Source organism: Dermacentor variabilis, chromosome 2 (assembly GCF_050947875.1).
Source record: "Dermacentor variabilis isolate Ectoservices chromosome 2, ASM5094787v1, whole genome shotgun sequence".
NCBI classification, from domain to species: Eukaryota; Metazoa; Arthropoda; class Arachnida; order Ixodida; family Ixodidae; genus Dermacentor; species Dermacentor variabilis.
In genome coordinates, this window is record NC_134569.1 from 46317685 (window position 1) to 46333088 (window position 15404).

Here is a 15404-nt window from a genome sequence, read left to right on the forward strand (position 1 = left end):
CTAACGAGGGGAGGATAAATGTGTCTCTGCAACACATCTGAGTGATTTCAATCACCTTCATGCAGTGCTATCAAACACAGCTACGTACAGCCTGAGATGAACGGTGAAAGGGCAATGTTAAACAGTGTGGAAAGCTGCTCAGTCTGAAAGGGCTTTTCCTACAAAAAGGGGCAACGAGCTCTTGCACACTTTCACATCATCACAGACCATTCTGAAATGTGGGGAGGAAGAGTAGAGGGAGCAGCTCCCACTTGTGACCTATTTTATGCGAACGGCACGGCTTGCACCTCACATAATGTTTTGCTGTCAGAGCCAGATCAGTTACCCCACCCTAGAGCAAAACAGCAATTTTGCAGAGCAACCAGTGGCCTTGCAAGAGGGCCATGAAAATTACCTCTCTCAGGTAAGATCGGATATAGTTAGTTTGTCTCAGGTTTGGTCCTTGAACAGGTTGGCACACGTTAACTATCATGTATAGTTGTTAGGAAGTGAGGAAAAAACAACAAAGAATTCCAGGCAATTGCTAAACAATCACCGTTCCCTGAAGATACACCTGCTTTCAGCCTGACATTGACATTGCTGCTTCTCACTGCTTTTATGTTGAAGATGGAAGAGCTTGCAATATTGTACTTGTCCTGTGAGTGGAATAAACAGGAAGGTTGCCAAGGTTGAAGACTGGGCGTGATGGTATAGCATATTAGAGGTTCGATTGCACAACATTTTGACGAGACACACAGAAGAGAAACACACACCACAGAGCGCTCCGTGGTGTGTGTTTCTCTTCTGTGTGTCTCGTCAAAATGTTGTGCAATCCAACCTCTAATAAACCAAACAGGAACGTGCAACACACTTCACAGTGGCATCCCTCATGCTAGCAATAGCCGATAGGGTTTTAGAGGGGCTCTATAATACCATCGTTAACTAGTACTTCAGTTCTGCATACACGCATTAACCTATCGCTGAATAGAAAAGCCATCATCAGTGAGTCCTAAGCATAGCACACTTGCTGGCTAAGTTTTGACTGCCTATAGCCTTGTAATAACATCTCAAAACTTGATGCATCTTGATGAAAAAAAAATCCTATGTCCAATAAAACGCAGCAGGAAATAGAGCCCATGTGTGTGACGCTCTGAAAAGGAATGCCCAGTGGCTGACTCACAGAGACTGGTGCAACAAGTCTACAATATTATTCTAATAGGGCGGCAAATGAAGGACAAACCTAGACAGCCACCAGTTTTAGGCATCATGTTTATGTGCATAATTTCTTGCCTAGATGAGACCACTATGACAACTCCACTTCGTTCCCCATAACAAGGCCTTCACAGGACCTGTTATATCAGGACGCTTTTATTCTGTCAAAGTCACATCTGGTTGAAGGCACCATTGCAATGTGTCATCACATGAGCTGCTCACCCTGTCAGCATATCCGATACACCAAAAGCAGTGATATGTATACAATTGTAAAAAATTATCTGATATAGCAATGTTTTGATATGCTGTATCCAAGATAACTGAAAAACGCACATGCTCATTGCAAACATGCAAGCATACCATAAGGCACAAGTATTAGATGAGTATGGCACATCCGAAAACATCTTCAGCTAATGCACACTTCTTTGTACGACAAGAACGAATATAGTATACTTCAGCACAAGAAGTATGTCAGCAGCTAGACAAATGCAAATGCAATTTCTCTGCAAATGCTAGACACTCTGGTTTCAGAGCTGAGCTGAACATTATGCACAATCTACATTAAATGACAACAAAATAAAGGACAGCACCAATTCATTGATGGATATCATGATCAACTGCTGCTACCTTTAGTAGGTAGTAACACATCTGAGTTACAGTTGGCAGTAATGTTCTGTTAACGTAAAGTTCTCGGATCATCACGGGTGCTACTGTAGATCTGAATAGCAAATTCATAGCTGTCGCGTCACATTTGTGACTGGCTCCAAATATTATGTGCACGCTCTTTAATGCCTATCACAGGTGCAACCAACATGATGGTCATCAGTACCTGCGGATTTGCCATGCAAAGAATGGCAGCTCAAATTTCAGCCAAGCCCTTGCTGCTACCTTTAATCTTTAATGCCTATCACAGGTGCAACCAACATAATGGTCATCAGTACCTGCGGATCTGCCATGAAAAGAATGGCAGCTCAAATTTCAGCCAAGCCCTTGTAAAAACCCCTCACTGGTCATCAAGTGACCAATGAGGTGTCACCTAATGACTTTCCTGCGTAGTGAGCCAGGAAATGAGTCATTGACCTCTTGCTAGTGCCTATGCTAGCACTCTATTTTCTGCACAGTGAGCCCACAGCAACAGTAGCATGTCTGCAGACGAGCATTGTGACAATGAAGGAAAAATGTGGGTGTGGCATAAATTCGTTGCTAATGATGAAGTCCAATGTTCTAATGGTGAATTCCATTCAAGCTGACTGACTCTGTGAGTGAGCAATTCTTTCTGCAAATAGCAACACCTCCTCATCCACGAGTGGAACAAGACCCATGTCACCAGAGTACAGTGTGGGAGCCGAATGCTCTACCAGACTCACGAGTTACTCAGGATACCCTGCTTGTCGTCACCCACTTACACTGTTCACTGCCATAGTTCACTGCACTTAAGAGTTCTAGAGATTCAACTCAGGGCTGCCACTATTGAGCTGCAAAAGCAATGATGCATGCTGGGACGAGTCATCCATGACGTCCACCATTACTACAGAAAACCACAACTACTGCAGCGCCACCAAGCTCAGTAAGCAGTAAAAAAAACGAAAAAGCGTGCATGAAGGCAATACAGCGCACAGAATTTCATTTCACTCCGTGGGTTTTTGCGGAGCAGCTGTAACTGTTTCGAGGATCAGAATCTGCTCCAAATAACTAATTGGAAAACGCGATCCTGCCCTCACTCTACAATTAAAATGCACTTGCTCCAAAAAGAGCAGAAAAAGTTGTGCTGACCCTGCCAATGAAATCTGCCATGAATCACTTAGTAGCAAGAAATAAGTGAGGATTACTAGCAGAGAATTAAGATGCACTTTACACACAGCAATTTTCACTGGGCAAACAGGAGCACATTGTTTTGCTAGAGAAATGCTTACATGAGGGCTTGCACTGGCATTGGAGGTACCACCAGGACCAGCGCATATGTATATCTGCACCACCCATTACGAGAAAAAAGAAATGAAAGCAATGACAGTGGGAGTGAAATGAATCCACGGAATAAAAAATAAAATGATGCTGGGTATATATAAATGTAACACACATATAAAGACGTACGCATAACATGTAAAATGTGCCCTACTTGACAGTGCGCAGGATGATATGTAACTCAGACACAGTAGAGCGAGGGGTGCACTCACTCAGCAACAATACAGGAATAGCACCGGTCAAGTATGAGTAATAAAAATCATTGGAACAATCAACAGCCCACTCCAGTGTCTTTCTTGGATATCAATTACAACTCCATAAACAATTCTGTGAAGGTAAACACAAAACAGCATTATGCAAAATGTGCTTACAAGTTGGAAAGTGAATTACACCTAGAGGAACATTTCATCTTCATTTCCTGTATTGCAAGTTTAGATAGGGTACCTGTAAAAACATCAAATGATTGCAGATCGAAGGCTGAGGCAGACTTTTAGAGGTCTAAATGATAATTTTTAAACATTTATGATTACATGACCTCCCGATGCATAAAACTACAGGGAGGGACTGACACAAAATAGACACTGCACACGCATGTAAACAGGTAGCTACAAATTGCTAAATGCGATAACTGCTTCTCTTTAGCTATTCTCTACTGACCTTGGGCAGTCTAACAGCTAAAGGGCACATGAAACACTTTCCAACTAATCATGGAATGAGTTCACCATTAAAGGATGTCACCTCCTGAATCTCCCGCTGCAAAAAATTTTTGAATCCTTCAAGTGCAGTTATCGCACCTTTGTCGATGTTGGAAGATGACAAGGTGGCAGAAAAAAGAGTGCCACAGTGGAGGGACAGGCAGTGAGAACATGAAATGATTTTTGTCTTTTCGAGATCACAGACATATATATTTTTTATTTATTTAACTAAAAAATTAGCAACAATAGTATTACCGAGAACATTCTCATGATCATGAAATCAACCAATAGCTGTTGTCAGGACCGGTTGGTTGTGATGACGACATTGCAGAGACGAGGGCAAGTGATTTTTCACTGCTTTTGACATGAGATTGTAAATTCCCTGCTGCATGCAGTGCAATGCTTGGCTCACATTTTTGTAGGGGCCTCTTCTACAGATTGGGAATGTTTTTTTACTCTGTTCAAAAAGTGTTTCGGGGCACCTTTAAAGTCCAGTTCCAGTCAACTTCGCACCACTTTGTATCGTGCAGCACCACTTTGTATTATAGATATGTGGGAACGCACACTAACAGACTCTTGCATGAGTTGCATGACCTCTTGAGTTAGCTTTCACTACACACGCACTTGGTGGTGCAGCAGATGTGGGGAAAAAAAGGGGGAGAGGGAATGATCCACATAACGAGGATGGCGATGTGGGCTTGGTGATTGATCATCACGGAATAACATGTAGTGTAGTGCAGCGAAAACAAAGACACAAAAGGAAGTGGAACACAGAGGCAATCGTTACTTTTCATGGTTGTTGAAAGAGAATTGTTTCTCTGTACTGTTTCTTTGTATCCTTTTCTTCACTGCACTACACTACATGCCAGTCCATGACTTGTGACATTAACTTTGAGGACACAGACAGCAAACAGCTGCCAGTATCCCCTAACTTCGTTCACCTTATTGCTTGTTTAAGACTGCCTCGTGCCCTACAGCATCTGTTCAAAATGGAAGAAAACTGGAGCACTATGCTATTTTAAACAGTTTCACTCCAAGACATTCTCAGTACTTCATGCGGCAGCATCTCTATATAAGCTGTTGTTGAACACTTGGCATCAAAATACAAGCATGGCAGAGAAAGCACTCAAGACAGGCTGAGGTAAGGGAGAGTATCAAATGTCACCACAAAAGAAAATATTGGCTTTGTCCTGGACATTATTATGCAAGCACCAATTTCTCAAGTTGCTGAAACGTCAGGGCATCACAATGCTGCAAACAATTTTATTATAAGCAATGAGCTTGACTTCTCAAACGATTCTGCTCAATGTGTTCCACGTCTTTCAACCCTCTATCAAAGCATCCTCAGCATACCATATCACTGAAGAATTTTCCACTCTTTGAGAGTGAAGCAGATAATTCTTTTTGTTTGATTTTCAAGTTTGGTTTGGGTGCTATATTGATAATTATCAGCCAGAAATAAGACCACAATCAAAGCAGTTTAACATATTCCAAAACCGATATTAAATAAGGTAATAACGATTATGCTTTTAAGCAAGCAGAGCGATGGCATCCATGCTTCAGCATTTCCAAGGTGTGCTCCCAGTTGACTACCTTGCAAATGTATCACTGGACTCTTCTCCACACAACTCTCTCGAAATATCTCTGGCATAAATTTGAGAGGAAAACAAGGAGCGCTGACAAAAGGAGTCCTGTACTACTAGGACTACACTTCAGCCCACACCTCAGGGCTTACTAGTACAACAGTCCCCAATTGCAGGCTTCAAATTGTTTTCTGCCCATGCCTTACCCCAGAGCTGGTCCCCTCCCGCCTCCATTTTCCCGCTACATGAAGAAAGCTCTTGCTCGATTGCAGTTTCTATATGTAAGTGAAGTTTTTGATTCTTTCGAGTTCTTAGGCTTGCAACTCGACATGTTTTTCCCACAGGAATAAAGCCATTGCAGCGCTGCCAGCACAAGTGTGTTACATTAGAGGGAGACTATGTTGATAATGAAAGCTGAAAGAAAAAATCTATATCTGATAGAGCTTCAGCCACCACTGACCCCTTATATTTACCCTCAGTGAGAAAGGAAAGGGCCTGGCACCTTGCTATGCTGCTCTTTGGCACATTGAGGACTGAGGGTTAAATCATGGATTGGCAATGAGTGTGGTAACAATGGCTGTGTGCTCTTACAAAAAAAAAAAGTCGCATTGTATTCGTAGCTTGCCTCAAGATGCAGAACGAGGCACGTGTGTGGAGTGGCAGTTACAGAAAAAGACAACTGTTATATGTGCGAATACAATGCATTCCAATGGCCAGGAAGCAATCAATGATTATAGTAATACCGCAACTGTACACAGTACAGACCCCACTAGCGATTTTCGGAACTCTTGTACAAAACAAACCCTAACAGTGGCCTGGTGCAAGTTGCCTTAACAATAACAGTCGGCCTACATAACAAAAATGCTGTCATATCTAATTATGCTGCGTAGGTTATGCAGATTAGAAATGGCTTCGTCCAACGCACACAGTCGCAACATCTTCAGATCCAGCCCTTATAAAGCACTCTATGCCACGCGGCTGGTATAGGCCATTTTCGTCGCTTTAAATCTTGCTGTCTACTGACAGTCCTGTGCATGAGCTGCAAGGCCAAATAAGGCTCGCTCATGCGCTGCCAGAAATCTTGCATGTCAATCATACATGTAAAGATTTAAAGCCTAAAGACAAAGGCACTTTATACATACTGGAAGCTGGCATCGCATCTCCAGGTGTTTCTGACAGCTGACAAGTTTGCTTTCTCATAGCCAACCTTTTCATGTTGTCTCCAGAAACCTCTGGAGAAACTAACTTGCTCTACATATAAGCGTAAGAGCTCAGGTAAAAAGGCAATAAAGTGCCATCTTGACATGTAAGGAAATTATTTAAGTGGCTAGTTCATGATGATCTTCAGGACAGCATCTCTAACTGAGCTATAACGAAGACAAACCACATTTAATAAATGCTAATAAAACAGAGGAATCCCCCTCATGCACAAGCCCAAATACACACTGTGCGCTATGCAGAATTTGCCTGAGTGACAAAGAGTGTGAAGAGATTCTCTTCATTTTCTTCATTTTACTAGTTCATTGCTAGTGAAATGGAACTAGGGAAGAGAAAAATTCACTATATTCATGTCACGGTTATGAAATTAGCAGTCACATTTCTACTGAACACATCCAAAAACATATGTTCAGTTCTGTAACAAAACCATGATACACAGCTACTAAAAGCACCACAAACGTTCTAAAGCCACTGCTTGCTTGTGTCCTAGAATTAAAAGGAAAATAATAAAAAGGCTAAACAAATGGTGCATCCGAATTCATTAAAAGTAACTGTGGCAGCTAGGGGAAGTTGCCAGGTCAAACCCACAAAAGTAGACACAAAGGAGACTTGAGCAATACTTTCCCGAACTGAATGGCAGCTCTAGTGACAAGAATTTGGAGATCACCTTTCCCTTGCCTCTGTGCATGTGCTGCTGCAGACGTCTCTCAAGCACGGGTTCGCCATACAGTTTTATATCAGGATACGGCGACTTCATTAACGTCTGCCAAGCATGGGTGTGACAGAGCAGCCTTTGCGGTGATGCGACGGTGGGGGCTGAAACGCAGCATCTGATGCAGCAGATCGATGAAGGGACCTTCAAGTTGTGGCACTGCTTGCTCCAAAGAAGTTCCAAAAGTGCTGAAGTTAGAGAATGTCTGCCTTGAAACAGCAGCATCTGCTGGCCACTCATCTGCCGGTGGAAGTCCCATGATCTCTAAGATACGCGTAAGCTGGTCTGCCTCAGAACGACCACCAAAAAGAGGCTTGCGGCGTGCCATTTCCGCCAAGATGCAGCCGCAGCTCCACAGATCCACTGGTGAGCCATAATTTGCTTGAAGGAGAACCTGCATAGATTTTACTAGCCCATTAAGAGTGGACAACACGCTTTGGGCAAGCTGGCAGCTCAAGGAAGATAATGAGAGAGCCGCATTTTTTAACCTACATGCACAGGTGTAAAATATGACTTTCTAACTGGAACACAAACTGGCCCAGTTTTTCCTGAACTACAACTCATGATCTGCAGGACAACATTGAGTGTCTCGTAGAACAATTTTATGTTAATATCCATATTTAGTTGCTGTTGTTGACATACGTGCGCATGTGTCTTGGCTCTTCTCGAATATGTCTTTGTTGTATGTGTACATCTGCTATCGAATAAGTCGCGCATGACCATTTGTTATCCGGTTAGAACGCATCTCGGTGAGTGCGTCTCAATATCCAAGTGCCATACTCAGAAACGCATCTGAACTCTACATTACTTCTTGGCTCAGACAAACACAGCACAATGAAACTTCACAACTGAAATAAATAATCATAGTGCATTAATAACATTCCCTGGCAATTTTCATATTCAGGCCCTTTTAGAACCTGCTCAAAGGCATTGAGCAGGAGAAATTCATCTCAAGCAAAAAATCATCTCAAGAATTTTTAAGAAGTGTTACTGACATGCATTAACAACATCAGCAAGAAAGGAGCATAGTATTGAGACAACTTTGTGGATGAAAGGTTATAATATTGCTTTCCAGTATAGCAGCAGCAAAAGCCATCGATTTGCAATTGGTCTGCAGGCACATTCGAATATCTCTGCTGCCTACACATATTTATCCAAAAATAAAATAAAGATAATTTCATTTCTTTACAAAGGCAAAGTTTGATGCAGTGCTCCACATGTAGCCAATTGTGTGACAACAGGAATGATACTGATTCAGTAGGCAAAGTTCCTTGACCATTCATAGGTGCCATCTACCTTTAATCTACTTGCTTTTGCCTGACTATGCACATTTTCTACTGCAAATAACAATTGTATTTAACTGTGTTCACAAAGCAATCATGATATCAGGATCAAGGAACACGGTAAGCACGACAAGCTTTTCAAGCCACTTTCATTTAACAAGTCCCAGACTAAACATCATACAGATAGAGAGCAACATCTATAAGTGTCCTACATGCAAACAAAGACAAATGCAAGCACACGCACCTCAGGTGGGCGGTACCACAGCGTGACCACCACAGGCGTGAGTGACATTTCCCGCTCATAGAGGCGAGCCAAGCCAAAATCAGCAAGCTTAAGTTGCCGCTGAGCAGTCACCAACACATTCTGGGGCTTCAGATCACGATGAACAATGCGATGCGAGTGCAGAAACTCCACTCCCGTCAGCAGCTGCTTCAGAAGCCAGGCAATGAGCTCAGGCTCAAGGCCTGGTTCAGGGCAGCGCTCCAAGAAACCTGCCAAGTCCTGGTCAATGTGCTCAAAGACAAGAAAAAGCACCAGCTCCCGTTCCAGCCGGTTGCCATGGCAGATGTCCAGCAGACGCACCACATTTGGGTGCTGCGCAGCATCCAGCTGACGGAGGAGGCCAATTTCACGCAGCGTTCCAGTGGGGATGCCTTCCTCGTTGAGCGATACACGCACTTTCTTGAGGGCAACAAAACGTCCTTCGTTCTGACGGTCTCGGGCCTTGTACACAGTGCCAAAGGCACCTGTACCAATCTGGGCAATTTCTTCATAAGCATTGCCATTGGTAAGGACTTCCCCCGCCATATCTGTCAGGGAAGCATCAGCAGCTGGCCTTGTCATCGGTGGGGATGGTGGGGCCATAACACTCACAGGTGGTACAAGAAATCTGCAAGGATATCAGGGTATGAGACTGGGCTAGATGGCATACCATCGTCTTACACAGCATGGAATCAGACGAAGAACACAAAAGTGGGAACGTAGACAAGCATTGTTCTACGTCCCCTCTTTTTGCGTCTTTTGTCTGGTTCCACACTGTGTAACAAGCTACAAGGACATGTATGTTGCTGCGTTGTTAAGATGACAAGGCTGAATGCACATCTGTAAGTATGCCAAGCCAGGATATATGGTACATGATGCAAAGGCTGTTCATTGTTTGCATTTACCTGCTCCTCAGAACATCAGTAGGCATTGCCCAAACCCCACCCTACATAATATGTGATGCCATGTAAGTGAATAACAAGTGAAAGTCAGCTGCTCTACTTTGGAAAAACCTCACGCACAGTGTGTGAAATGCACAGAATAATGACTAATATAAAAAGAGAACGTCAATAATTCTTGACTACCCAAATTAGTTAACCCTTTCAAATACAAACAGTTAATCCTGTTCAAATACAACATTACATTAACTAAGTGTGCATATTTTACATCGCTTGCACCAAATTATATGTGGTGACAAATAACTGCTCATCCCTTTACCTGACATGCATAACCCATTTCTTGAAGGTGCACCACGTGTGCTTTGACAGACAAAACCTGTATAGCGGCCTACATAGCTGATGCCACCATGTTCTATGCTGAGCTAGAGGATTGAACAAATTGATGCATTATACAACTGCATTAGGTTTTAACTGGGTACATTTAGAAGTCATTTCAACAAATCCCTCCTGCACTTGTGCTAACACAGCTTTTCCTCATTAAGTCACTAACAATTTATGCTGGTCTTTGCACATTTTATCAAGCTTGACAGACCAGTACAATAAAGGTACATGTAAAAATGTCACACTATATATTTAATTTCTCGTTTTGCTTCTTTGCCCCTCTGTTTACTCCATAAATGCAGTTGTTTCTATTGGCGAGTGCACATTTTTCTTCAGTCATGTTCTTACCTCACCAATGAGCTTTCGTCAAACCCTCGATTATATTCCATAAAATTGGCATTCATAGTGCTTAGGATGGACAGTTCAGCTAGTAAATATTTCATCATAAGGGAACTAGAGCACTGGAACATCTAAACATGAAGAAAGAGGTCGCATACAAGTGCTCAGTCACACCACAATTTTCACTACACACGAGGAAAAGAATATATAAAGACTATTCACACATGCCACATGAGTTAATTACAAAACAAGCAACAAAGGCACACAGGTCAACAATGTACGTCATTGACGATGATCCTAATTTTTTAGACATGTGCCTTTCTTGCTAGTTATGTATTTAGTGTATGTGACATGCAATATGCCTGCTCATTTGTGGAAGAAATAAACTAGAAGGGAGCATTACATCATGCAGGGAGCCTTCACAAGCCAATCTCCATGAAGCCTACCCTTCAATTTTTCTCCTTGAGAAAATTGGCCCAACAAGTGACCCTGCTCTGTGGTCTTGTCCCAGTACGATTGGTTCATGGTAGGTTTTAACAAGTGCATGCTTGTTTGGGTGCCTCACCAACTAATCTTAGCCCATTCTCTCCTGATATGTGATATTTGTTATGGCAAGACTTTAGTGTCCGAATCATTGCCTTTGTTTTGGCAAATTACAAAACTTGAAGGTGAATGAGAAGAAGGGGAACTAAGGGGCCCCAATTTTTTGTTAGTCCCAACCATATGAAGCCAATTACTGAATGAAGCCAAGGAAAACACAGGTGGAATTATTTGTAGTTTTAATCGAAGTTTAGAAATGATAAGCTAAATGGGAAAAGAATGTGAATAAAAGAAGCTAGCCACCAATGGGAGTCGAACACACAACCTCCACATTACTTATATGTTGTACTACCAATCATTCCATGGCGACGGCTGTTTCCATGACCACATTCTTAAGTCATAACAACAGCGCCATGGTTAATTAAACCACTGAACCACTGATAATACTTTATAAGTAAATATTGATGGCCCTACCATATGTGCAAGGGCTGCAAAAATGTGGATGTTCCTGGATGTCAGCAGAGTATCTGATATAAGATAGGACTGAAACAAGTTTAAAACTGTCATTCTGGAAATGGATGGACGTTTCTGCCAGTTCACTCCACATTAAGGCTCCATATTAATTGCTTTTTTACTTATTAAATACTCAGTAATGCTTCCTTCCTTTCATTTCCTTTTTTTCTCAATTTCTGTGTGAACATAAGTCGTAATTTATCACGTGAATATTTTTTAACAAGAATTTTTGTATTTCTTTTTGCACTACTTCATTTAGTAAAAGCTTACTCTTTTTTGAATATGTATGTATTTGTGTGTCCTCTCTATACTTGTGTTCATTGCAGTGTTGGTAAATTTTCAGCAATTCTTAGCACTACTGTTAGCCTAAAAAGCGAGAAATTGGAGCAGTTGTAAACAAACAAGCTGTGTGGCTGATGTAGCATGGTCACAATGCATATAAAACTAACATATGTACTGACCAATGCAGAAAATATGGCAACAAGCACATTAATGAGTTCGTTACTCAAGATATGCCCGATTGTCATACTTGGTGCGCACAAAATGATATAAAATGTGAAGGCAGATACTTAGTGTACAAGTCCTTCTTTAAGCTCAACTGCAAGCAACTTATTTTCGTTTAAATTTCAGCCTCAGCACAGCTTCCTAGTGAGTATGTTTCGGAGTTTTTAAATTTTAAATGAAATGGATGAGCAGCCTGTAGCAACATTTCACACCTTGGATTTACCGCACATTTTCTCTCAACAGTTGTGTTCATCTCACTTTAGTGAAGGCCGCAATTTTTCGCTCCATAACGAGCTTTTGTAATGCCACCATTGGCCTTTCACACTTTAGTCATGTCTGGTCCGTTTGGCGATTGCTGCAGTTTCTTTGCGTTTATATTTTTTTTTTTACTCCTTCCGGTGTTGCCGAAATAATATATTGAACCTTGGACCTTTTATCACGTTTTTAACAAGTGCAGAGAATACGCTCAAATCATTATTTAAATGTAGATGGAGGATCAGCCAAGCTTGACGATGGTCAAGTTGCAAAAATCAACTTTAAATACAAGCTTCTATTTTGTTGTTGTGGGGAGTAATCTGTTCCCTTATTGACTATGCAATCAAAGCCATCTCAAGTTCTCACGCTATCGCTACAGCGCTAATCAAAGAAACTCAAATCTCAACACCGCAGCGGAAGGAGAAAAAGACGAGGCGCGTTCTCGCAGCAAAGGTGGTGCCACGGCACCCGACATGTTTACCGGCGGCTGCCGGCTACTCGGCGCCGTGGTGCAGTTTCTACAGCTAAATTTCACGTAAAATGCAGACCCGCGTAAGGTAAGGCTTCACGCCTTGAACCCGATTTTGCCCAAACTATGTTAGTAAACAAACATAACGCTCGCGTTAACTTACCGGCGACTGGCAGGTGCCAAATGTTAACGACAGAGCGCTTCGTTGTCAGGTGTAATTCGATTGCGGACGTACTACCAAGTAGCCGCAAGCACTGCGTATATCTTTGCGGAGAAAAACTACGTATTCACGCAGTCGTCATTTCGTTTGTAAATAAGTGCAACTATCGTGTCGTTCTTCAAGAGCAAACCGCGTGAACCGGCACACACTTCATGATGCCGATCGCGATGAGTACGACACGGTTTGACTGACGAGCCGTTGAGCGCACGATCCGAGTGCGCCGTGTCTGAGCGTGCAGGCGGACACGGCAACGTTTCGTGCGATTAGTGCTTGAATAGCAGAACAGTAGGTACGCTAGGTCAACTCGGGTTTATCGAACGGCTTACGCTTATATTTCTTTTTTTTTTTTTTGACAAGCATATCGTGGGTGCAATATAAAAATTCATCTTTCTTGCATCTTTATCCTGTCAACTATATTACAGAACTATGTATTCAATCTTTCTTGGAAAAATCTTTGCATACTTTTCATTATTGAAAAATTGGTTTAACTATTTTAATTGTACTACAGCAATGCAAGACTCATTTTAGTCAAAGCTATACAACTTTACTATAATTCAGTGCCATTCTAAAGTCTAAGAAAAGTGAACTGTTTCCCGTATTTTTCCTGTAGGAGTGCGCTGCTTATGTTGGCAAACAACGACACAATCGCTGTGATTGCCTTCATTCTGGCAACAGTATTAATCGTCCTGAGAAGATCCCTTCGCAAGATGGTGATCTTGTGCATCATCTTCCCAAGTATGCCGATGCTGACTCTGGTTGCCATCAACAGTCTTCGTCCTGGGGCCGAATTGCTGACGAGTTTGATGGTGATTTCAACCATCAGCTACTTCCGACGCAAACTGTTCTACAACTAGAAGAAAGCCGCATAAAAATGCCGACGTTTATTTACTATTTACAAGACATGCAGTTAGAAGGAAAAAAATACTGCACAAACAATACATATTGTCAAAATTAACAGAAATGAACACTTATGCTACTTAAAAGATCTCAACGTGGTTCATTGTCTTTTTGTACAGGTTACACAAACAAAAACAATTTGAACATGAACTTTTGTACAGTGTAATGGCATCATTGCAGGACGTATGCCAAGGGAGAAGGTTTTGATAAACACCTGGCTGAATTGTCCAAAAGAAGAAAGAGGCCAGGCAGCTAGAGGCCAAGGTAACTTCAAAGGCGACCATAAAACACCAGACGGCAACTCAGTTAATGAGGGAACACAGAGAACTGGTGTGTGTCGGGACGAATGGCACTTGTACAGCTTGTGCCGAGGAACGCCTGCATCTATTTCATAGCTAACACCAGTTGCTGCAAAGTTCCTGCTCATTCGGGGCATGCCATAAGTTAATAGGAGCAAGACTCTCACATCACAGGTAAATATACAAATATACAAGACATAGAAATAATTAAAATGAAGAGTAGCCTCTCCTCTGGAAAGTCCCTTTGTCTTCTGCAGCATGAGCTGACACATGAGATGAATTTTCGCACCTTCAAATGCCAGCCAACCTGATGGCACACATGAACTGAAACAAGCATCCAATATGACAGCAGCTGCCACAGGATTAACACCAGCTCTGTACTGAACACAACAGTGAAAATGGGAAAGGGAAAAATCGAGCTATGTTGCGATGCACGAGGCAAAGGCTTGTAGAGCTGTGCTCATCCTTTGCTATGAGTTAGTCCCTTCGTTTCTTCTTTCGACAGAGGCAAACAACGAAGTGGTAAAAGACTTGTGTAAAACAGTCTCCACTGAGTGTAGAGTTGAAATGCAGACATCCCAACCAGGGAGAGGGAACCATGTTGCTAATCTCTGAGTTGCGATGAAGTATAAAACAATAAAATTATATTATCAATGACTTTCCCTGCAGTCTGTTCGGCTACGAAGCCTGCCTGACAATCAGGGCATAGCTCGTCCCAAGTGCGAACAGTTGACAATGCTTCCTTGATGTACAACATCATGAGAATGTATCCTGTACAAACGGCGCTGAAATGATGCATGTGGCTCCTAGCTATTGCTCGGCTGGCGAGAGGTGGACAGTGTGGAGCCTCGATGCGATGAGTTCTCGTTGGAGGGCATTCCTTCTGGGTGCCCCATCGCTGGCCGGCCAGGGAAGCCATGCTGTGATGCTGCACTCAACTCGTTTGCCTGCATACACGACAAGTTGCACTGGTTTAGCTAATGCGTGGCCAAAGTACTAACTGTGCCACCACAAAGGCAACAAAAGCTGATGAAACAACACAATGTCAATCAAAAAGCAGGTACATTGTAGCCAGTATTCAATTGACGAGTTAATATGTGGCAATAAAGGAACAGTAGGATCACTGCACTCATGTGCATTCTTAAAAAGCACATGTGAAGGCCTGTCACACTACTACAAACC

At 42.4% G+C, this 15404-nt stretch overlaps 2 protein-coding genes across 12 annotated transcripts in view; both read right to left on the minus strand.

The window, feature by feature from the left end:
- Nucleotides 1-1329: 1329 nt before the first annotated feature.
- On the minus strand, nucleotides 1330-13641 carry LOC142571766 (cyclin-dependent kinase 4-like). 2 transcript variants are annotated; one of them, XR_012825949.1, is made up of 4 exons: nucleotides 12970-13641; nucleotides 8889-9534; nucleotides 7317-7755; nucleotides 1330-3158 (listed from the first exon to the last, which is right to left on the minus strand). XR_012825949.1 is itself a non-coding variant. In XM_075680354.1 (3 exons), exons 2-3 carry the CDS (start codon nucleotides 9507-9509, stop codon nucleotides 7387-7389), a joined length of 990 nt encoding a protein of 329 aa, XP_075536469.1. In that variant the 5' UTR covers nucleotides 9510-9534; nucleotides 12970-13641; the 3' UTR covers nucleotides 1330-7386. The 2 variants fall into 2 exon arrangements, 1 of the variants encoding a protein (XP_075536469.1); XM_075680354.1 differs by having other exon boundaries at nucleotides 1330-7755.
- A 251-nt stretch (nucleotides 13642-13892) lies between these two features.
- Nucleotides 13893-15404, minus strand: part of Alh (coiled coil domain containing protein Alhambra) — a 61986-nt gene continuing 60474 nt past the window's right edge. For all 10 annotated transcript variants that reach the window (XM_075680344.1, XM_075680351.1, XM_075680345.1 and 7 more), the window contains one exon: nucleotides 13893-15169. In XM_075680344.1, coding sequence (XP_075536459.1) covers nucleotides 15029-15169 — 141 coding nt within the window. In that variant the 3' untranslated portion in view covers nucleotides 13893-15028. The remainder of the gene's footprint in view (nucleotides 15170-15404) is intronic.